Raw genomic sequence first — 24,699 nt, 5'->3', positions numbered from 1 at the left:
CTTCCTCTTGATAAACATTAGTAAACCACCACTTGAATACAACAAAGTCTCATTTAGACTCCATGAGGCCTCAATAAGGAAGTTCATAGCTGACCTAGAGACTGTTGACTGGCCTACAGAATTCTCCAAGGCCAATGGTATTGACGACTGGACAGACATTTTTCTTAACAAACTACTTAGACTATACAACAAACATTGTCCTATAAAAACGAAACAGATCACAAACAAACGGCTTGGTTGCCCATGGCTAACCAGCACCATTCTGAAATCCATTGATAAGAAACACCAATATGAAAAGCAATATAGACAGGGCTTAATACACAAAGATATTCTTAAACACTATTCATCAGTCCTCACCAAAGTAATAAAGAAAGCCAAACAACTATACTACTCCAGTAGATACACTGACACAAGAGGAGATATAAAAAAGACCTGGAAAACACTCTCTCAGATTCTAGGGACCCACAAACTGAAAAAAAACAAGAATATTGTCCTAACTAAACCTAATGAAACACCACTGCAACCCACCGACACAGCTAACAAGATAAACGACTTCTTCTCAACCATAGGTTCTAATCTCGCCAATAAAATCCCACGTACCAATGCCCATGCCGGGGACTACCTAGATGGGAATTTCCCAAATTCCTTCTATCTTGCTCCAACTGAGCCCACGGAAGTCACCGAGATTATAAAGTCACTTAAAAATAACTCAGGGAATCTGTCTCATGTCCCACCATTATTGTACAAGAGAGTGGCCCATGTCCTCTCGCATACTATCTCATTGCTTTTTAACAAGTCACTAGAAGCTAGCACCTTCCCAAAACTACTCAAGACGGCAAGGGTTACACCAATACATAAAGGTGGTGACCCTACAGATTTAAACAACTATAGGCCAATATCAAACTTACCATTGCTATCCAAAATCTTTGAGAAACTCGTGCACAGGAGACTATATTCATTTATAACGTCACAAAACATACTCAACCCCTGCCAATTTGGATTCAGGAAAAATAAAAGCACTAACGATGCAATTATAAAAATGCTAGATCTGCTTTACACAGCATTGGAAAATAAGGAATATCCACTAGGAATTTTTATTGACCTAAGAAAAGCTTTTGACACAGTAGACCACGGCATCCTACTCCACAAACTTGACCATTATGGTATAAGAGGCCATGCGCTTGCATATTTCAAATCTTACCTTACTAATAGGTATCAGTATGTCACCATTAAAGACACAGCATCAACAACACAGCCACTTGATATTGGAGTTCCGCAGGGAAGTGTCCTTGGTCCCCTGCTCTTCCTCATATACATCAATGATCTTCCAAACGTATCTCGACACCTGAACCCCATTCTCTTTGCTGACGACACGACTTATGTCATCTCTCACCCTAATCTTGCAACCCTCAACACCATTGTTAATGAGGAGCTGATCAAAATATCGACTTGGATGACAGCCAATAAACTTACGCTTAACGTTGACAAAACCTACTACATTATGTTTGGTAGCAGAGCAGGAGATGCGCAAATTAACATTAAGATCGACAACACTCTAATTACCAGGCATAATGAGGGCAAATTCCTAGGCTTATACCTCGACAACAACCTGAACTTCAGCACCCATATCCAACACATAACCAAAAAAGTATCCAAAACGGTTGGGATCCTCTCCAAGATACGATACTACGTGCCGCAAACTGCCCTTCTCACACTATACCATTCACTTATATATCCATACCTCACCTATGCTATCTGTGCTTGGGGTTCAACTGCAGCAACACACCTAAAGCCAATAATAACCCAACAAAAAGCCGCAGTAAGAATAATCACTAAATCCCATCCCTGGCAACACCCCCCCCCCCACTCTTCATAGATCTAAACTTACTCCCTGTTCAGTACATCCATACTTACTACTGTGCAATCTACATCTACAGGACCTTAAATTCCAATATTAACCTTGACCTAAAACGCTTTCTTGATAGTTGTGACAGAACCCACAGGCACAACACCAGACACAAACATCTCTATGACATTCCCCGTGTCCGACTAAACCTTTACAAAAATTCAATGTATGTCAAAGGCCCTAAAATCTGGAACACCCTACCTGAAAATTCCAAAACTGCAGACAAATTCATCACCTTCAAAACTACCATCAGAAAACATCTTATCTCCCTGATACACCCTGTCAACTAATAATACGAATACCACCTGGTGGTTCACACACTCACTCACCCATTTGACCATAAACAGAAATATCAATCTCAATCTCAAAATAATGAATCTTAACTAGTCAAAAGTTGGCCTGTGATACTCCAATACTGAAACTATGTATAGTACCAAAACAAAAGCATTCATATAGCTAAACTCACAACTAGAGTTTAGTCACTTAGCCATAATACCAACTTATCTCATAATTCTGTAACATTTTAAACCTAAGATTTAATATAAGTCTGCCCGAAATGCCTAGCCATGCTAGGCGTTCTAGTGGTACACTCTGTAATTATTATTTTACTACATGTAAACCACACAATAACCAAATTCTGTAAACTCAGCATTGTAATACTTATAGAGAATAAAGTTTGAATTTGAATTGAATTCCCCAGGCGATGTGACCCCTTCGATTTTAACGTTTCCCCCTGATTATAATAAATAAGAAAATCTACTGAGTGGACTATCACATGACTAAAACCCAAGACAGAAATTTTCATAATTCTGACAAACAACATTCAATCCCCTCCTATCACATCCGACGGAAACGGGTGAGAGGGAGTCTCCTACAATACAGTCTTGCTCACATTTACTGTCTGGCGTGGCTCCAGGGTCTCTATAATACGCCATTCCTCCACTTTAAGATTGCTTCTAGTCTCCTTGGGACACTAATAACCTTGAGCTGGAGTTTAATTTAGTCTCGACACTCATTGTATGTGTGAGTACTTTTGTGATTTGGTTCAGTTTCCTGTTTAACTTTAGTTACATTACAATTTATTTATAATGTAAATGTAAAAAGTTTTCAGGCTAAATATTTTGAATATAACATTAGTGCCGTGGGAGAATATTAGTAAATATCCATGAAAGTCGTGACTTGTTCGATATTGTTGTGTTGGTATTAAAGTCTATCACTTGCCATAACGGCAGTTTACACTACACCACCAATCAATATTACTGCAACTCCTAAGAGAGGGTTTACAGTGAACTCTCAGTGTGTATACGGAGATACACCTCTCAGGGCATATATTTACATATTGCATGAATGCACTTAAAGTCCATTGAAATGAATATATTCACTACTTATATATCACAGGCAGGTTGGTGGCTAAGCTCTCTCTTTATTTTCCCTCCACAAAGTTTCCAGATAGTATGCTACATAATAAATTCCTTCGAACTGACTGGGTACTTCAAACACTTAAGAACTTTTTATATCAACGAGACTTTCGTTTCTAGTCTTGAGGGATTACTAGTAAATAACCCTACAGGTTTAGCGCTCCCCCACGATTATAATAATAATAATAGTAAATAAAAACACTGCATTGTCATCACAATGTTCATTCCTACTAATAGTACAAGATGATGTGCTGGAACACAGCAAGATTGTCCCAAATGAAAGTGTAAATACAGAATTCCTTTGTGTTCGAGTCGATATTATACATATATCTAATTTTGAAGATATTAGTCAAATCTAACACATAAACAAGAATATAAAAAATTATTTCTTCCGAAACCTGTCATTATGAAGTTTAAATTGTAGCAATTTATACAGTGCAAAATCAAAATCAAAATTTTATTTCTTTGCTAAGGTTACAATGTGTATTTAGAATACCGGCGAATATATATATATATATTATATATATATATATATATATATATATATATATATATATATATATAGATATATATATATATATATATATATATTTCATAATTTGATTGGTACCAAGAAAGCCACTATCATGACGAGGCATCTCAGGCAGACTCAACCTAATACTTATAGACTACTTAAACTTAAGTCTGGACAGGTGAAGAGTGGTAGATTACAAATAGTATTAAATATTTTATTATTAATATGAGGTCGTACAATTTATGATACAAACATACATTTTTAAGTTTGTAATAATGGCTTAATAGTTAAGGGATAATAAAACATTTGGGACAGTTTAGCAGTGTAGGTATGGTTGTTATTGAGAGATGAGGTGATTTTTGAGTATAGTCCTAAACTGATTTGTGGGCAGTGGATCTCTTGCTGTTTGGCGGAAAAAGCTCCAGATCTTTGGGCCTTTATGTATATTGCATTTTTGCATAGTGTGAGACGGACACGAGAGATGTCAAAAAGTGTTTTGTGCCTCGTGTTATGCCTGTGTGTTTTGTTGAAGCTGTCTAGGAGAAGTGTGAGTGAAGGGTTGATATTGGAATTTAATGTTCTGTATATATAGTAGTCACAATAATAAGTGTGTATATTTTGTATATTAAATAAGTTTAAGCTTTTAAAAAGTGGTGGGGGTGTGTTGTCTGGTGCAGGAGTTTGTGATCATCCGCACCGCCACTTTTTGCTGGGTTATTGAAGGTTTAAGGTGATGGGCCGTGGTAGATCCCCAAGCACAAATATCATAGGTGAGGTAAGGGTATATTAGAGAGTGATATAAAGTAAGGAGCGCCGTTTGGGTTACATAGTATCGTATCTTAGATACCTATTCTTTTGGAAACTTTCTTAGTTATATGCTGGATGTGGGTCTGAAATTTAAGATTACAGTCAAGGTGGAGACCTAGGAATTTGTCCTCAGTGTGTCTTGTAATGGGTGAACCATTTATCAATATATTTAGCTGGATATTTAATGCTCTCTTTCCAGAAAGCATGAAGTAAGTTCTGTCTATATTGAGAGTAAGTTTGTTGGTCGTCATCCAGTTTGATATTTTATGTAGCTCGCTGTTTAGTGTCACTAAGTATAGTCGGGTTTGGGTGGGAAAAGACGTAAGTGGTGTCATCGGTGAATAGAACTGGTTTAAGGAGTCATGATGCATTTAGGTCATTGATGTAAATAAGAAAGAGTAGAGGACCTAGGACACTTCCCTGTGGCACTCCAACAACCACAGACTGAGTATTGGAGGTCACGCCAATTGTGTACACATACTGGTGCCTACCACTAAGATAAGATTTTAGGTAATTGAGAGAGTGTCCTCTGACCCCGTAATGCTCTAGTTTTAGGTGCAAGATGTTGTGGTCTACATAGCAAAACAATATATATTAAACTATTTAAATCATCATATTCACACAAAAAAGCGTTTAAAATAACTTCAGTGTTTATACATTTGTATTAGAACAATGTTAAGTTTACTGTACTTGGGAGAAGTTACCTGCAGGATTATTAAATGTAAGTAATTTGGGTGAGGTAAGTGGGACTTAGCCACAGTTGGTCACAGGACTGTCACTCCTTCGATGCCCACTCCTTCACCACTCACAAAAAAGCTTGACCTGACATTAAATTAATAATTACAATATTAAACATTAATATCAATAATGATAAATTATAAAATAGTGTTGACTGTATATGATTTTAGGACCTGACTGTTAGAAATGGTTAATGCAAATATTTTTACAGACTAGGAAAGGTTTTCTAACCATATCATTAGAACAATAAATTTAATAAACATTAAATTACCAATTACATATACTGTAGTTGAATCACTCCACAATGCCTACCTAACAAATACAATCCTACTGACCAGTGAGAAATCTAAATGAAAGGAATAATGATGTACTTCCCTGTGTGAGTGATAGCATAGTCTTCTTATTTTCCATCATCCACATGTAATTCTAGAGGTCCCCCAAATTTCCTGTCCCAGTTCATCAGCACGGGATATTAATATGGGTTCCAAATTACAAATAAGAGCCGAAACACACCCCCCCCCCATTATGGTCTCGATGACACCGGATTACTTTACATGATTGTAACAACCAGTGCTCACTCATTAATTTACTATGGCGTCCTCCCTCCCTGTATCACTCTGTGGCAACTGCACACCCTTCTTCACACAAAATTTCTTGAAGGGTCAAATCAGCATCACATTTTAATACACAATTATTATATTATTCATATTTACACATGCTGAATTTAGGAAAATTATAAAAAAAAATTCTACAGTACTGAAAAATAATTACGTATTAGCCTAGCTCTTCTTAAACTTTATAACATCTCGATCACCAGGCGCTGTATGGCCTCTCCGGCTACTTAGATGAGGTGTCGCTTCTCAGAGTGTAAGCAAAATTATATATAATGTGTTTCAGTTGCTGATAAATTTAGGTTAAGATTTATCAGAAAACAGGACTAGTGTTTTCTAACGCGGGTCTTAGTCATATGATGACTCGCCACTGCAGCTTTTGGTCATCAACCTGAGGCCTTCCACTGGTTTACCCCTCCACCACTTTAAAAATTTATATATATGCTAGGAGTTTCAAGACTCACTTCCATGGGCTCAAATCCCACCCGTTCCGTGATTTGATGTCTGATGTAGGGTGCCCGCTATTTACATCTGAGTATATGCCTTTGTATTAATTTTGCCATGCTATTATATTGAGTTCTGTCATGTTACATTACAAACTTTTTTTGTCCATCTAAATATTGCTATTTGTTTTTAATTTTCTTAATTTACTGTAGTTCCTTTTTATATGGTAATTGTAAGTTGTTAGGTCTGATTTTTTTCATGTGTGTGTGTGATATGCTGTATGAGTAAGTTTTCTAATACCTGCTGCCCAAGTTATCTAACAGCCAATAGATTTCTGGCTGGGGAGGACAGAAAAAGTAACCCCGATGAAAATAACTAGCACGGCTTATTTGGGTTTTTTAGGGTTATTACCGCTCTGGGGTTGCTAATCCTAATGAAGTCTTCTACATGTAAGGGTAAGTCAACCCTGTTGGAAGGAAATTAAGACTCCTGTAACTACTGAACTCAGGGTGGAATGGTTAATGATATTCTCATCGCTTTACTGAAAACAAGTGTCCCAGCTCAAGCTGACAGATTTCATTACCTTGTTTAAAACTCCTGTTTTGTGATGGAGTACTACAGGAAAAGCATCTTTCGTGGTAGTGGTGTTGGGTAAATATAGTTCATGTTTGTTGAAAGTGGTATAAAATACCGACAAGTTGATGAGTAAAACGTACAACAGTTTGGTGTCTTTATTGTTGAAACGTTTTGCTTACAGTGTGTGAGAGAGACCAAATTAAAGTCTGCATAAATAAATCATTACAATTGTTACTGGATATAAACATGTAAATAGTAGTTCATTACCACTATAGCCTGTTTACCTATCAAAACTTTGTGGCCCAGTCTCCCTGGGCCCACTATGTACCTCTAATCTTTTGACTACCACCCACATGGTGGGCATGGGGTACATAATAAAGATGTTATACTGTAACTACACAGTAGACTTCTTCAGTCTACTCTGTAGGCAAAACATTTCAACAATAAAGATACCTAACTGTTGTTCATGTATGTTACTCATCATAGTTCATGTTGTAATAAAGTTGGTAGAATTACCGACAATATGTAAAGTAAAAGGACACAAGTGCAACTAATGTGACATTTATTGTGGCAACGTTTCGCTCTCCAGGACACAAGTGCAACATTAGTTGCACTTGTGTCCTTTTACTTTACATAGTTCATGTTGTAGCCTTGTGCAATGCTATGAAATGCTGATATGAAAAATGGCCTTTATTAAATGGAGGTAGACATCTCGTCCCTGTAAATGATTACCAGCGGTGAAGAGAGCCAAGTACTCTACCCCAAGCACTAAATTTATGAACTCGAGACAAGGACACAATTATCGAAGCACTGACACAGGTTATGAGATATTTATCTGCAACTGAACACCAGTAAATAAACTGACACTGGCGGGGTGCTTGCTCATCCGGAGATTCAGCGGGTTTTTCCAAGCTCTGGCTTGGTGAAACCTCACTTGCATCCGTAGCAGATATTTATAAAGTATTATAAAAGGTCAACTCGAGAGAAATAAAACTATTAACAACACTTATACATAATGTATACTATATGGGAGTAACTTTCGAATGTGCGTTTCTTAACATGATGTAAATCCGTCTCAAAGTTTTTATATATTCTGGTGTTTATTTAGTCTGGAAAGTTTGATTAAGACTCACGTTATCTCATTTAAAGAGCACTTGATCGAGTTTATATATATATATATATATATATATATGTCGTGCCGAATAGGCAGAACTTGCGATCTTGGCTTAAATAGCAACGCTCATCTTGCCATATAGGACATGTGAAAATTTGTGAATGCAATAATTTCGCCAAAATCATTCTGAACCCAACGAAAAAACATATTTCACTGTGTTTGTTTAATATTAAATTATTGTCAACAAATCTAAAATATATTTAGTTGGGTTAGGGTAAAATAAATTGTTCTTGTTATAATAAGGTTAGGTAAGTTTTCTAAGTTCCTTTTGGTGCAAAATTATAAATTTTTACATCAACATTAATGAAAAAATATATCTTTAAACGTATAAGAGAAAATTTTGGAAAGGGCTTAATTTTAAATGAGTTCTTGCTAATTGACCAGTTTTACATATTCGGCATATATATATATATATATATATATATATATATATATATATATATATATATATATATATATATATATATATATATATACTCACCTAGTTGAGGTTGCAGGGGTCGAGTTATAGCTCCTGGTCGCTACTAGGTCACTCTCCCTGAACCGTGAGCTTTATCATACCTCTGCTTAAAGCTATGTAAGGATCCTGTCTCCACTACATCGCTTCCCAAACTATTCCACTTCCTGACTACTCTGTGGCTGAAGAAATACTTCCTAACATCCCTGTGATTCATCTGTGTCTTCAACTTCCAACTGTGTCCCTTTGTTGCTGTGTCCCATCTCTGGAACATCCTGTCTTTGTCCACCTTGTCAATTCCTCTCAGTATTTTGTATGTCGTTATCATGTCCCCCCTATCTCTCCTGTCCTCCAGTGTCATCAAGTTGATTTCCCTTAACCTCTCCTCGTAGGACATACGTCTTAGCTCTGGGACTAGTCTTGTTGCAAACCTTTGCACTTTCTCTAGTTTCTTTACGTGCTTGGCTAGGTGTGAGTTCCAAACTGGTGCCGCATACTCCAATATGGGCCTAACGTACACGGTGTACAGGGTCCTGAACGATTCCTTATTAAGATGTCGGAATGCTGTTCTGAGGTTTGGTAGGCGCCCATATGCTGCAGCAGTTATTTGGTTGATGTGTGCTTCAGGAGATGTGCCTGGTGTTATACTCACCCCAAGATCTTTTTCCTTGAGTGAGGTTTGTATTCTCTGGCCCCCTAGACTGTACTCCATCTCCGGTCTTCTTTGCCCTTCCCCAATCTTCATGACTTTGCGCTTGGTGGGGTTGAACTCCAGGAGCCAGTTGCTGGACCAGGTCTGCAGACTGTCCAGATCCCTTTGTAGTTCTGCCTGGTCTTCGATCGAATGAATTCTTCTCATCAACTTCACATCATCTGCAAACAGGGACACTTCGGAGTCTATTCCTTCTGTCATGTCGTTCACAAATACCAGAAACAGCACTGGTCCTAGGACTGACACCTGTGGGACCCTGCTGGTCACAGGTGCCCACTCTGACACCTTGCCACGTACCATGACTTGCTGCTGTCTTCCTGACAAGTATTCCCTGATCCATTGTAGTGTCTTCCCTTCCCTGTTATCCCTGCTTGGTCCTCCAGTTTTTGCACTAATCTCTTGTGTGGAACTGTGTCAAACGCCTTCTTGCAGTCCAAGAAAATGCAGTCCACCCACCCCTCTCTCTCTTGTCTTACTGCTGTCACCATGTCACAGAACTCCAGTAGGTTTGTGACACAGGATTTCCCGTCCCTGAAACCATGTTGGCTGCTGTTGATGAGATCATTCCTTTCTAAGTGTTCCACCACTCTTCTCCTGATAATCTTCTCCATGACTTTGCATACTATGCATGTCAGTGACACTGGTATGTAGTTTAGTGCTTCATGTCTGTCTCCTTTTTTAGAGATTGGGACTACATTTGCTGTCTTCCATGCCTCAGACAATCTCCGTTTCGATAGATGTATTGAATATTGTTGTGTGTGTGTGTGTAAAAGAAGAAAATTAAAAGTGAATATAGGAAAGAGTAAGGTTATGAGGATAACAAAAAGATTAGGTGACGAAGGATTGGATATCAGATTGAAGAGAGAGAGTATGGAGGGGGTGAATGTATTCAGATATTTAGGAGTGGATGTGTCAGCAGATGGGTCTATGAAGAATGAGGTGAATCACAGAATTGATGAGAGTGAAAAGGGTGAGTGGTGCACTTAGAAGTCTGTGGAGACAAAGAACTTTATCCATGGAAGCAAAGAGGGGAATGTATGAGAGTATAGTTGTACCAACACTCTTGTATGGGTGTGAAGCATGGGTGATGAATGTTGCAACGAGGAGAATGCTGGAGGCAGTGGAGATATCATGTCTGAGGGCAATGTGTGGTGTGAATACAATGCAGAGAATTCATAGTTTGGAAATTAGGAGAAGGTGTGGGATTACCAAAACTATTATCCAGAGGGCTGAGGAGGGGTTGTTGAGGTGGTTCGGACATGTAGAGGGAATGGAACAAAACAGAATGACTTTGAGAGCGTATAAATCTGTAGTGGAGGGAAGGCGGGGTAGGGGTCGGCCTAGGAAGGGTTGGAGGGAGGGGGTAAAGGAGGTTTTGTGTGCGAGGGGCTTGGACTTCTCTTCCAGCAAGCGTACATGAGCGTATTTGATAGAAGTGAATGGAGACAAATGGCTTTTAATACTTGACATGCTGTTGGAGTGTGAGCGAAGTAACATTTATGAAGGGATTCAGGGAAACCAGCAGGCCGGACTTGAGTCCTGGAGATGGGAAGTACAGTGTCTACACTATAACTGTAGTGTAAAGCACCCCTCTGGCAAGACAGTGATGAAGTGAATGATGAAAGTTTTTCTTTTTCAGGCCACCCTGCCTTGGTGGGAATCTGCCAATGTGTTAATAAATAAAATAATATATATACTGTATATATATATATATATATATATATATATCTATATATATACTATATATATATATATATATGTATATATACTATATATATATATATATATATGTATATATACTATATATATATATATATATATGTATATATACTATATATATATATATATATATATATATACTATATATATATATATATATAATGTATATTTATTTATTTATTTATAATTTATTTATTTATAATTTGAGCACACTTACAGAGGTACAAAAAAAAATACAGATAAGAGCAGCATGCCAAAGCCACTTATACTATGCATAGCATTACGGGCTGGCTTAAAATTAACTTAAGATTAACTAAGCAATGATGAAATCAGTGAAAAACATTAATGTAAACTGATTACTATAAAGCACAAGTGAGTATTACAAAGACAGGTCATATGGTTGCATGCATTGTTGTAAATTCAGTAGAATGGAGTATTCTGTTAGGTAGTGAATTTAAAAAATAATAAAGTTAGATTGGGTTTTAGGTTTAACATTTATGTGATATAATTGTGAGAAACATTTAAGATATACAATTTATAAGGTTCAGTTATTCAGTATTTATTTGGTTTTGGGTGAGTAAGTGATCTTTGAGAAGAGACTTGAATTTATAAACAGGTAGTGTTTCTTTTATATTAACAGGTAATGAATTCCAGATTTTAGGGCCTTTTATGTGCATTGAGTTTTTGCATAGCGTGAGATGGACACGAGGAATATCAAAGAGTGATCTGTGCCTTGTGTTATGGTCATGTGTTCTGTTGAGGTTGGCAAGGAGATGTTTGAGGGGAGGGTTAATATCAGAGTTGAGTGTTCTATGTATGTAATAGGTGCAGTAATAAGTATGGATGTTTTGTATGGTGAGTAGGTTGAGTGTATTGAATATTGGTGGAGTGTGCTGCCTGTAGTGAGAATTTGTTATCATTCTAACTGCAGCCTTTTGTTGGGTAATTAGTGGTCTGAGATGGTTACTTGTTGTTGAGCCCCATGCACAAATTCCATAGGTGAGATAGGGGTAAATAAGAGAGTGATATAGGGCCAGGAGGGCTGACTGTGGAGCATAGTACCGTATCTTCGATAGTATGCCTACAGTCTTGGAAATTTTCTTAGAAATTTGTTGTATATGTGTATGAAATTTGAGTCTATTATCAAGGTGGATTCCTAAGAATTTTCCCTCTGTTAGCTTTGTGATAGGTGATCCGTTTATCATTATGTTAAGAGGGACATCTGTAGCTCTGTTACCAAACTGAATGAAGTAGGTTTTGTCAATGTTTAGTGTAAGTTTGTTAGTACTCATCCAGGTAGATATTTTCTGTAATTCGGTATTTACAGTATTGGCTATTTTTTTAACAAGTCGGCTGTCTCCCACTGAGGCAGGGTGACCCAAAAAAGAAAGAAAATCCCCAAAAAGAAAATACTTTCATCATCATTCAGCACTTTCACCTCACTCACACATTATCACTGCTTTTGCAGAGGTGCTCAGAACACAACAGTTTAGAAGCATATACCTATAAAGATACACAACATATCCCTCCAAATTTCTAATATCCCGAACCCCTCCTTTAGAGTGCAGGCATTGTACTTCCCATTTCCAGGACTCAAGTCCAGCTATAGAAAAATAACCGGTTTCCCTGAATCCCGTCACTAAATATTACCTTGCTCACACTCCAACAGATCGTCAGGTCCCAAATACCATTCATCTCCATTCACTCCTATCTAACACGCTCATGCACGCTTGCTGGAAGTCCAAGCCCCTCGCCCACAAAACCTCCTTTATCCCCTCCCTCCAACCTTTTCGAGGACGACCCCTACCCCGCCTTCCTTCCCCTACAGATTTATACGCTCTCCATGTCATTCTACTTTGATCCATTCTCTCTAAATGACCAAACCACCTCAACAACCCCTCTTCAGCCCTCTGACTAATACTTTTATTAACTCTACACCTTCTCCTAATTTCCACACTCCAAATTTTCTGCATAATATTTACACAACACATTGTCCTTAGACAGGACATCTCCACTGCCTCCAACCGCCTCCTCGCTGTTGCATTCACAACCCAAGCTTCACACCCATATAAGAGTGTTGGTACTACTATACTTTCATACATTCCCTTCTTTGCCTCCCTAGATAACGTTTTTTGTCTCCACATATACCTCAATGCACCACTCGCCTTTTTTCTCTCATCAATTCTATGATTAACCTCATCCTTTATAAATCCATTCGTCGACACGTCAACTCCCAAGTACAGTGGACCCCCGCATAACGATGGCATCGCATAGCGATTTTTCCGCATAACGATTACTTTTATCGCAAAATTTTTGCCCCGCATACCGATTAAAAACCCGCATACCGATTTTCGTCCGAGAGGCGTCCAATGTGCCCTCACATGTGCCGGCCGTCCCATTGTTTACCAGCCAGCCTCCGCGGTAACATCCAAGCATACACTCGGAATATTTCGTATTATTACAGTGTTTTCGGTGGTGTTTCTGGAAAATAAGTGACCATGGGCCCCAAGAAAGCTTCTAGTGCCAACCCTGTGGTAAAAAGGGTGAGAATTAGTATGGAAATTAAGAAAGATTTTGAAGGGTTTGGGGCTAACCCTGAGAAGCCTATGCCAGTTGTGGAATCCATTGTGCCTACTTCAAAGATTAAGGAAATGTGTGCAGAGTGGTTTGAACTGCAAACCTTTATAGATGAAAATCACCCTGACACAGCTGTTGCAAGCCGTGCTTGTGACTATTTCAATGACAATGTTATGGCCCATTTTAGGAAAGTCTTGAAGAAACGGGAGGTACAGAGCTCTATGGACAGATTTGTTGTGCGACAGAGGTCCAGTGACTCTGAAGCTGGTCCTAGTGGCATTAAAAGAAGAAGGGAAGTAACCCCAGAAAAGGACTTGCTACCTCAAGTCCTAATGGAAGGGGATTCCCCTTCTAAACAGTAAGAAGATAATGCTCTCCCCTCCTCCCATCCCATCAATCATCACCAGATCTTCAATAAAAGTAAGTGTCATGTAATTGTGCATGCCTTTTTCAGTTTGTGTGTATTAAAATTAACATTTCATGTGGTAAAAAAAACTTTTTTTCATACTTTTGGGCGTCTTGCACGGATTAATTTTATTTCCATTATTTCTTATGGGGAAAATTAATTCGCATAACGATTATTTCGCATAACGATGAGCCCTCTTGCACGGATTAAAATCGTTAACCGGGGGTCCACTGTATCTGAAAACATTCACTTCTTCCATACTCCTCCTCCCCAATTTGATATCCAATTTTTCTTTATCTAAATCATTTGATACCTTCATCACCTTACTCTTTTCTATGTTCACTTTCAACTTTCTACCTTTACACACACTCCCAAACTCATCCACTAACCTTTGCAATTTTTCTTTAGAATCTCTCATGTGCACAGTATCATCAGCAAAAAGCAACTGTGTCAATTCCCATTTTGTATTTGGTTCCCCATAATTTAATCCCACCCCTCTCCCGAACACCCTAGCATTTACTTCTTTTACAACCCTATCTATAAATATATTAAACAACCATGGTGACATTACACATCCCTGTCTAAGACCTACTTTTACCAGGAAGTAGTCTCCCACTCTTCTACATACCCTAACCTGAGCCTCACTATCCTCATAAAAACTCTTTACAGCATTTAGTAACTTACCACCTATTCCATATACTACTTGCAACATCTGCCACATTCCTCCCCTATCCACTCTATCATATGCCTTTTCTAAATCCATAAATGCAATAAAAACTTCCCTACCTTTATCTAAATACTGTTCACATATATGCCTCAATGTAAACACTTGATCTACACATCCCCTACCCACTCTGAAACATCCTTGCTCATCCGCAATCCTACATTCTGTCTTACCTCTAATTCTTTCAATTATAACCCTACCGTATACTTTTCCTGGTATACTCAGTAAACTTATTCCTCTATAATTTTTACAACCTCTTTTGTCCCCCTTCCCTTTATATAAAGGGACTATACATGCTCTCTGCCAATCCCTAGGTACCTTCCCCTCTTTCATACATTTATTAAACAAAAGTACCAACCACTCCAACACTATATCCCCCCCTGCTTTTAACATTTCTGTCATGATCCCATCAGTTCCAGCTGCTTTACCCCCTTTCATTCTACGTAATGCCTCACGCACCTCCCCCACACACACATCCTGTTCTTCACTCTTAAAAGATGGTATACCTCCCTCGCCAGTGCATGAAATTACCGCTTCCCTTTCTTCATTGATATTTAAAAGTTCCTCAAAATATTCTCGCCATCTACCCAAAACCTCCATCTCCCCATCTACTAACTCAGCTACTCTGTTTTTAACTGACAGATCCTTTCGTTCTCTAGGCTTTCTTAATTAAGTTGTTTAACTCACTTCAAAAATTTTTATTATTTTCATTAAAATTCCTTGACAGTGCCTCTCCCACTCTATCATCTGCTCTCCTTTTGCACTCTCTCACCACTCTCTTCACCTTTCTTTTACTCTCCATATACTACTCTACTCTTCTTATAACACTTCTGGTTTGTAAAAAAACCTCTCATTAGCTAACTTTTTCTCTTTTATCACACCCTTTACTTCATCATTCCACCAATCATTCCTCTTTCCTCCTGCACCCACTCTCCTATAACCTCAAACTTCTGCCCCATATTCTAATACTGCATTTTTAAAACTATTCCAACCCTCTTCAACCTCCCCCCACTACTCATACTTGCCCCAGCCCACCTTTCTGCCAATAGTTGCTTATATCTCACCCGAACTTCCTCCTCCCTTAGTTTATACACTTTCACCTCCGTCTTGCTTGTTGTTGCCATTTTCCTCTTTTCCCACCTACCTCTTACTGTAACTGCAGCTACAACTAAATAATGATCCGATATATCAGTTGCTCCTCTATAAACGTGTACGTCCTGGAGCCTACCCATCAACCTTTTATCCATCACACACACACACATATATATACAGTGGACCCCCGGTTAACGAACTTTTTTCATTCCAGTAGTATGTTCAGGTGCCAGTACTGACCGAATTTTTTCCCATAAGGAATATTGTGAAGTAGATTAGTCCATTTCAGACCCCCAAACATACACGTACAAACGCACTTACATAAATACACTTACATAATTGGTCGCATTTCGAGGTGATCGTTAAGCGGGGGTCCACTGTATATATATATATATATGTATATATATATATATGTATATATATATATATGTATATATATATATATATATATTTATATATATATATTTATATATATGTATATATATATATATATATATATATATATATATATGTATATATATATATATATATGTATATATATATACAGTGGACCCCCGCATAGCGAACTTAATCCGTGCAAGAGGGCTGGTCGTTATGCGAAATGTTCGCTATGCGAATTAATTTTCCCCATAAGAAATAATGGAAATAAAATTAATCCGTGCAAGACACCCAAAAGTATGAAAATTTTTTTTTTTTATCACAAAAAAATGTTAATTTTAGTACACACAAACTGAAAAAGGCATGCACAATTACATGACACTTACTTTTATTGAAGATCTGGTGATGATTGATGGGATGGGAGGAGGGGAGAGAGAGTGTTAGTGTTTAGAAGGGGAATCCCCTTCCATTAGGACTTGAGGTAGCAAGTCCTTTTCTGGGGTTACTTCCCTTCTTCTTTTAATGCCACTAGGACCAGCTTCAGAGTCACTGGACTTCTTTCGCACAACATATCTGTCCATAGTGGCCTGTACCTCTCGTTCCTTTATGATTTGTCTAAAGTGGTTCACAACAGTGTCATTGTAACAGTCACCAGCACGGCTTGCAATAGCTGTGTGAGGGTGATTTTCATCAAAAAAGGTTTGCACTTCAAGCCATTTTGCACACATTTCCTTAATCTTTGAAGTAGGCAATTCCTTCAATTTCTCTCTCCCCTCCTCTGAACCAGTTTCCTCAGGTCTGGCCTCTTGCTCTTGAAGTTGATCTATCAGCTCATCAGTGGTTAGTTCTTCATTGTCCTCCTCCACCAACTCTTCCACATCCTCCCCACTAACCTCCAACCCCAAGGACTTCCCCAATTCCACAATTGATTCCTCAACTGGTATACTACTCCTCTCAGGGTTAGCCTCAAACCCTTCAAAATCCCTTTTGTCTACACATTCTGGCCACAGTTTCTTCCAAGCAGAGTTCAAGGTTCTCTTAGTCACTCCCTCCCAAGCCTTACCTATAAGGTTTACACAATTGAGGATATTAAAGTGATCCTTCCAAAACTCTTTTAGAGTCAATCGAGTGTCTGTGGTCACTTCAAAGCACTTTTGAAACAGAGCTTTTGTGTACAGTTTCTTGAAGTTGGAAATGACCTGCTGGTCCATGGGCTGCAGGAGAGGAGTGGTATTAGGAGGCAAAAACTTCACCTTAATGAAGCTCATGTCCCCATAAAGTCGCTCTGCCACGTCTGTAGGATGACCAGGGGCATTGTCTAACACCAGGAGGCACTTAAGGTCTAATTTCTTTTCAGTTAGGTAATCTTTCACATTGGGGGCAAATGCATGGTGTAACCAGTTATAGAAAAATTCCCTAGTGACCCATGCCTTACTGTTTGCCCTCCACAGCACACACAAATTCTCCTTGAGGACATTCTTTTGCCTGAACGCTCTGGGAGTTTCAGAGTGATACACTAATAAAGGCTTAACTTTGCAATCACCACTAGCATTGGCACACATCAACAAAGTAAGCCTGTCTTTCATAGGCTTATGTCCTGGGAGTGCCTTTTCCTCCTGAGTAATGTAGGTCCTGCTTGGCATTTTCTTCCAGAACAGGCCTGTTTCATCACAATTAAACACTTGTTCAGGTTCCAGTCCTTCAGTTTCTATGTACTCCTTGAATTCATGCACATATTTTTCAGCCGCTTTGTGGTCCGAACTGGCAGCCTCACCATGCCGTATCACACTATGGATGCCACTACGCTTCTTAAATCTCTCAAACCAACCTTTGCTGGCCTTAAATTCACTCACATCATCACTAGTTGCAGGCATTTTTTTAATTAAATCCTCATGCAACTTCCTAGCCTTTTCGCTTATGATCGCTTGAGAGACGCTATCTCCTGCTAGCTGTTTTTCATTTATCCACACCAATAAGAGTCTCTCAACATCTTCCATCACTTGCGATCTTTGTTTCGAAAACACAGTTAAACCTTTGGCAACAACAGCTTCCTTGATTGCCGTTTTCTTGCCCACAATAGAAGAGATGGTTGATTTTGGTTTCTTGTACAACCTGACCAGGTCGGTGATACGTACTCCACTTTCATACTTATCAATGATCTCTTTCTTCATTTCAATGGGTATTCTTACCCTTTGAGGTGTAGGGTTGGCACTAGAAGCTTTCTTGGGGCCCATGGTCACTTATTTTCCACAAACAGCACCGAAAACACTGTAATAATACGAAATATTCCGAGTGTATGCTTGAATGTTACCGCGGAGGCTGGCTGGTAAACAATGGGATGGGCGGCACATGTGAGGCTGGCTGAGGGCGCACATTGGACGCGTCTCGGACGAAGGCCGCTGAGCGGGTTTTTGTCCACTATGCGGGGCAAAATTTTAGCGAACAAAGCGTCCGCTATGCGGATTGTTCGCTATGCAAGGCGTTCGCTATGCAGGGGTCCACTGTATATATATATATATATTTTTATTATCACACTGGCCGATTCCCACCAAGGCAGGGTGGCCCGAAAAAGAAAAACTTTCACCATCATTCACTCCATCACTGTCTTGCCAGAAGGGTGCTTTACACTACAGTTTTTAAACTGCAACATGAACACCCCTCCTTCAGAGTGCAGGCACTGTACTTCCCATCTCCAGGACTCAAGTCCGGCCTGCCGGTTTCCCTGAACCCCTTCATAAATGTTACTTTGCTCACACTCCAACAGCACGTCAAGTATTAAAAACCATTTGTCTCCATTCACTCCTATCAAACACGCTCACGCATACCTGCTGGAAGTCCAAGCCCCTCCCACACAAAACCTCCTTTACCCCCTCTCTCCAACCTTTCATAGGCCGACCCCTACCCCGCCTTCCTTCCACTACATATATATATATATATATTTATATATATTTATATTTATATATATATATATATATATATATATATATATATATATATATATATATATATATATATATATATATATATATATATATATATATATATATATATATATGCAAGACTACAGGCATGTCTTGCTACTTCTACTTACACTTAGGTCACACTACACATACATATACACATTTATTTATACACACTCATCTGAGTTTTCTTTGATTTTATCTTAATAGTTCTTGGTCTTATTAATTTTCCTTTTATATCCATGGGGAAGTGGAATAAGAATCTTTCCTCCGTAAGCCATGCGTGTTGTAAAAGTCAACTAAAATGCCGGGAACAATGGGCTAGTAACCCCTTTTCCTGTAAAGATTACTAAAAAGAATAAGAAGAAGAAAATTGTCAAAGTGGGAAGTCTGAATGTGCGTGGATGTTGTGCAGATGATAAGAAAGAGATGATTGTGGATGTTATGAATGAGAAGAAGCTGGATGTCCTGGCTTTAAGTGAAACAAAGCTGAAGGGGGTGGGAGAGTTTCAGTGGAGAGGAATAAATGGGATTAGGTCAGGGGTTTCAAATAGAGTTAGAGCTAAAGAAGGAGTAGCAATAATGTTGAAGGATAAGCTATGGCAGGAAAAGAGGGACTATAAATGTATTAATTCAAGGATTATGTGGAGTAAAATAAAGATTGGATGTGAAAAGTGGGTTATAATAAGCGTGTATGCACCTGGAGAAGAGAGAAGTGTAGAGGAGAGAGAGAGATTTTGGGAAATGTTGAGTGAATGCGTGGGGAGTTTTGAATCAAGTGTGAGAGTAATGGTGGTTGGGGATTTCAATGCTAAAGTGGGTAAAAATGTTATGGAGGGAGTAGTAGGTAAATTTGGGGTGCCAGGGGTAAATGTAAATGGGGAGCCTTTAATTGAGCTATGTGTAGAAAGAAATTTGGTAATAAGTAATACATATTTTATGAAAAAGAGGATAAATAAATATACAAGGTATGATGTAGCACGTAATGAAAGTAGTTTATTAGATTATGTATTGGTGGATAAAAGGTTGATGGGTAGGCTCCAGGATGTACATGTTTATAGAGGGGCAACTGATATATCGGATCATTATTTAGTTGTAGCTACAGTTAGAGTAAGAGGTAGATGGGAAAACAGGAAGGTGGCAACAACAAGTAAGAGGGAGGTGAAAGTGTATAAACTAAGGGAGGAGGAAGTTCGGGTGAGATATAAGAGACTATTGGCAGAAAGGTGGGATAGTGCAAAGATGAGTAGTGGGGGGGTTGAAGAGGGTTGGAATAGTTTTAAAAATGCAGTATTAGAATGTGGGGCAGAAGTTTGTGGTTATAGGAGGGTGGGGGCAGGAGGAAAGAGGAGTGATTGGTGGAATGATGAAGTAAAGGGTGTGATAAAAGAGAAAAAGGTAGCTTATGAGAGGTTTTTACAAAGCAGAAGTGTTATAAGAAGAGCAGAGTATATGGAGAGTAAAAGAAAGGTAAAGAGAGTGGTGAGAGAGTGCAAAAGGAGAGCAGATGATAGAGTGGGAGAGGCACTGTCAAGAAATTTTAATGAAAATAAGAAAAAATTTTGGAGTGAGTTAAACAAGTTAAGAAAGCCAAGGGAAAATATGGATTTGTCAGTTAAAAACAGAGTAGGGGAGTTAGTAGATGGGGAGATGGAGGTATTAGGTAGATGGCGAGAATATTTTGAGGAACTTTTAAATGTTAAGGAAGAAACAGAGGCAGTAATTTCATGCACTGGTCAGAGAGGTATACCATCTTTTAGGAGTGAAGAAGAGCAGAATGTAAGTGTGGGGGAGGTACGTGAGGCATTACGTAAAATGAAAGGGGGTAAAGCAGCTGGAACTGATGGGATCATGACAGAAATGTTAAAAGCAGGGGGGGATATAGTGTTGGAGTGGTTGGTACTTTTGTTCAATAAATGTATAAAAGAGGGGAAGGTACCTAGGGATTGGCGGAGAGCATGTATAGTCCCTTTATATAAAGGGAAAGGGGACAAAAGAGACTGTAAAAATTATAGAGGAATAAGCTTACTGAGTATACCAGGAAAAGTGTACGGTAGGGTTATAATTGAAAGAATTAGAGGTAAGACAGAATGTAGGATTGCGGATGAGCAAGGAGGTTTCAGAGTGGGTAGGGGATGTGTAGATCAAGTGTTTACATTGAAGCATATATGTGAACAGTATTTAGATAAAGGTAGGGATGTTTTTATTACATTTATGGATTTAGAAAAGGCATATGATAGAGTGGATAGAGGAGCAATGTGGCAGATGTTGCAAGTATATGGAATAGGTGGTAAGTTATTAAATGCTGTAAAGAGTTTTTATGAGGATAGTGAGGCTCAGGTTAGGGTGTGTAGAAGAGAGGGAGACTATTTCCCGGTAAAAGTAGGTCTTAGACAGGGATGTGTAATGTCACCATGGTTGTTTAATATATTTATAGATGGGGTTGTAAAGGAAGTAAATGCTAGGGTGTTCGGGAGAGGGGTGGGATTAAATTTTGGGGAATCAAATTCAAAATGGGAATTGACACAGTTACTTTTTGCTGATGATACTGCGCTTATGGGAGATTCTAAAGAAAAATTGCAAAGGTTAGTGGATGAGTTTGGGAATGTGTGTAAAGGTAGAAAGCTGAAAGTGAACATAGAAAAGAGTAAGGTGATGAGGGTGTCAAATGATTTAGATAAAGAAAAATTGGATATCAAATTGGGGAGGAGGAGTATGGAAGAAGTGAATGTTTTCAGATACTTGGGAGTTGACGTGTCGGCAGATGGATTTATGAAGGATGAGGTTAATCATAGAATTGATGAGGGAAAAAAGGTGAGTGGTGCGTTGAGGTATATGTGGAGTCAAAAAACGTTATCTATGGAGGCAAAGAAGGGAATGTATGAAAGTATAGTAGTACCAACACTTTTATATGGGTGTGAAGCTTGGGTGGTAAATGCAGCAGCGAGGAGACGGTTGGAGGCAGTGGAGATGTCCTGTTTAAGGGCAATGTGTGGTGTAAATATTATGCAGAAAATTCGGAGTGTGGAAATTAGGAGAAGGTGTGGAGTTAATAAAAGTATTAGTCAGAGGGCAGAAGAGGGGTTGTTGAGGTGGTTTGGTCATTTAGAGAGAATGGATCAAAGTAGAATGACATGGAAAGCATATAAATCTATAGGGGAAGGAAGGCGGGGTAGGGGTCGTCCTCGAAAGGGTTGGAGAGAGGGGGTAAAGGAGGTTTTGTGGGCGAGGGGCTTGGACTTCCAGCAAGCGTGCGTGAGCGTGTTAGATAGGAGTGAATGGAGACGAATGGTACTTGGGACCTGACGATCTGTTGGAGTGTGAGCAGGGTAATATTTAGTGAAGGGATTCAGGGAAACCGGTTATTTTCATATAGTCGGACTTGAGTCCTGGAAATGGGAAGTACAATGCCTGCACTTTAAAGGAGGGGTTTGGGATATTTGGCAGTTTAGAGGGATATGTTGTGTATCTTTATATGTGTATGCTTCTAGACTGTTGTATTCTGAGCACCTCTGCAAAAACAGTGATAATGTGCGAGTGTGGTGAAAGTGTTGAATGATGATGAAAGTATTTTCTTTTTGGGGATTTTCTTTCTTTTTTTGGGTCACCCTGCCTCGGTGGGAGACGGCCGACTTGTTGAAAAAAAAAAAAAAAAAAAAAAAAAAATATATATATATATATATATTTAACACACCGGCCATATCCCACTAAGGTAGGGTGACTTAATATATACAGGAGAAGTGGTTACTAGCCCCTTGCTCCCACTAGATATCTTCTTGGAGGGGCCAGGCCAAGGTTTGGCAGACAGTAACTTGACACTGCCACCAGCCTTGAAACGCTGCACCCAGTTCCTCACTGAACACTCGCACACACTGACATTCTCCACTATTTCTTTTGTCTGATGCCCAGTATGTGAAGCCCTATGATTTGAGCTATAGTTTCAGGTGTTAAAGACTTCCTTTTACACATAATTAAACATGTATAGCCACAAAACCAAAGGGAACACCAGACAAAAGGTGGGGTGGATGAGAGACAACAGTGCAACACTTCCTCTCACCACGGCAACCACGTGAGCAATGAGAAGTCACTGTGAAGTGTTGCAGCAGGCCAAAACATCATGCTAATGGCTGCTACCCAGCAGAATGCACTGATGAAAAAAAATAAAACCTGTATTGTAGGCCTTTGATTTTCATCACGGCATTATTCCGGGGCGCTTACCCAGCATAATGCCGTGACAAGCACTGTATATGCTTGTACATGTATGCGTAGTGCGACCTAAGTGTACATATAAGTAGCAAGACGTACCTGAAATCTTGCATGTTTATGAGACAGAGAAAAGACACCAGTATTCCTACCATCATGTAAAACAATTACAGGCTTCCATTTTACACTCACTTGGCAGGACAGTAGTACCTCCCTGGGCAGCTGCTGCCTACCAACCCACTACCTATTTTGATTATTATTTTTTTTTAACAAACCGGCCATATCCTACCAAGGCAGGGTGGCCCAAAAAGAAAACCGAAAATTTCTCTTTAAATTTAGTAATTTGTACAGGAGAAGGGGTTACTAGCCCCTTGCTCCTGGCATTTTAGTCACCTCTTACAACACGCATGGCTTACGGAGAAAGAATTCTGTTCCACTTCCCCATGGAGATAAGAGGAAATAAACAAGAACAAGAACTAAAAAGAAAATAGAAGAAAACCTAGAGGGGTGTGTATATTTATGCTTGTACATGTATGTGTAGTGTAACCTAAGTGTAAGTAGAAGCAGCAAGATGTACCTGAAGTCTTGCAAGTTTATGAGACAGAGAAAAGACACAAGCAATCCTGCCATCATGTAAAACAAGTACAGGCTTCCATTTTACACTCACTTGGCAGGACAGAAGTACCTCCCTGGGCGGCTGCTGCCTACCAACCTATTACTTATTTTGATTATTATTATTATGTTATTACCCAGGCTCATACACATCACTCCAAAACCTATAAGAAACTTTTGTATCCCTACTTCACCCTCCTACATGAACTTCATTGTCAGGATTATCAAATGTCCATTCAATGGGTACCCACAAACTGCAGAGTCACAAACATTGAAAAAGTGGATGAATTTTCTAAAATAATGCACAATACAATATTCACTACACCACTGCCAACTCTTCATAGAGCACATAAAGGAACCCGTAAAACTATCTTCACAAACAAATTCATTGAAAACTGAAAAATGTCATGCTCATGAACACACTATTAAAAAGAATTAAGAAGTGTGGAAACACACAAGGCATGAAACTAGAGTAACTGACATAGCAGTGGCCAGACTAAGGCTGGGGCAAACTAAGTCCACAGCTACAGGTACTGACCTGATATTAATGAAAACTGTACTCACTGCAGTATTCCAGAAATGATACAGAAACTATTGTTGACATCAAAGTGTAAGAACCCTCTTCAAATATATGATCTTGCTACTATGAACACTTCCTTTACCATTTAATT

General features: G+C 38.9%; 2 protein-coding genes across 4 annotated transcripts in view; one reads left to right on the top strand and one right to left on the bottom strand.

Annotated features, from left to right (window-relative positions):
* The window catches only part of LOC128702332 (uncharacterized), a 53,370-nt gene extending 47,905 nt beyond the window's left edge, over positions 1–5,465 (bottom strand). The window contains exon 1 of the mRNA XM_070102148.1: positions 5,350–5,465. The gene's annotated coding sequence lies outside the window, so the exon portion shown is untranslated. The remainder of the gene's footprint in view (positions 1–5,349) is intronic.
* LOC138855080 (uncharacterized) overlaps positions 2,772–24,699 on the top strand; it is a 28,407-nt gene continuing 6,479 nt past the window's right edge. For 2 of the 3 annotated variants that reach the window (XR_011394233.1, XM_070102146.1), the window contains exon 1: positions 2,772–2,929. Coding sequence is in view for 1 of the 3 variants with exons in the window: in XM_070102146.1 (XP_069958247.1) it covers positions 2,926–2,929 (4 nt within the window). In the remaining 2 variants the exon portion in view is untranslated. Of the gene's footprint in view, positions 2,930–5,496; positions 7,090–24,699 lie in introns of those variants that run through there. The other variant, XM_070102147.1, reaches the window with a different exon arrangement.

This window comes from Cherax quadricarinatus, chromosome 80, assembly GCF_038502225.1.
Source record: "Cherax quadricarinatus isolate ZL_2023a chromosome 80, ASM3850222v1, whole genome shotgun sequence".
Taxonomy (NCBI): domain Eukaryota; kingdom Metazoa; phylum Arthropoda; class Malacostraca; order Decapoda; family Parastacidae; genus Cherax; species Cherax quadricarinatus.
This window is presented reverse-complemented; position numbering and strand designations above follow the sequence as displayed.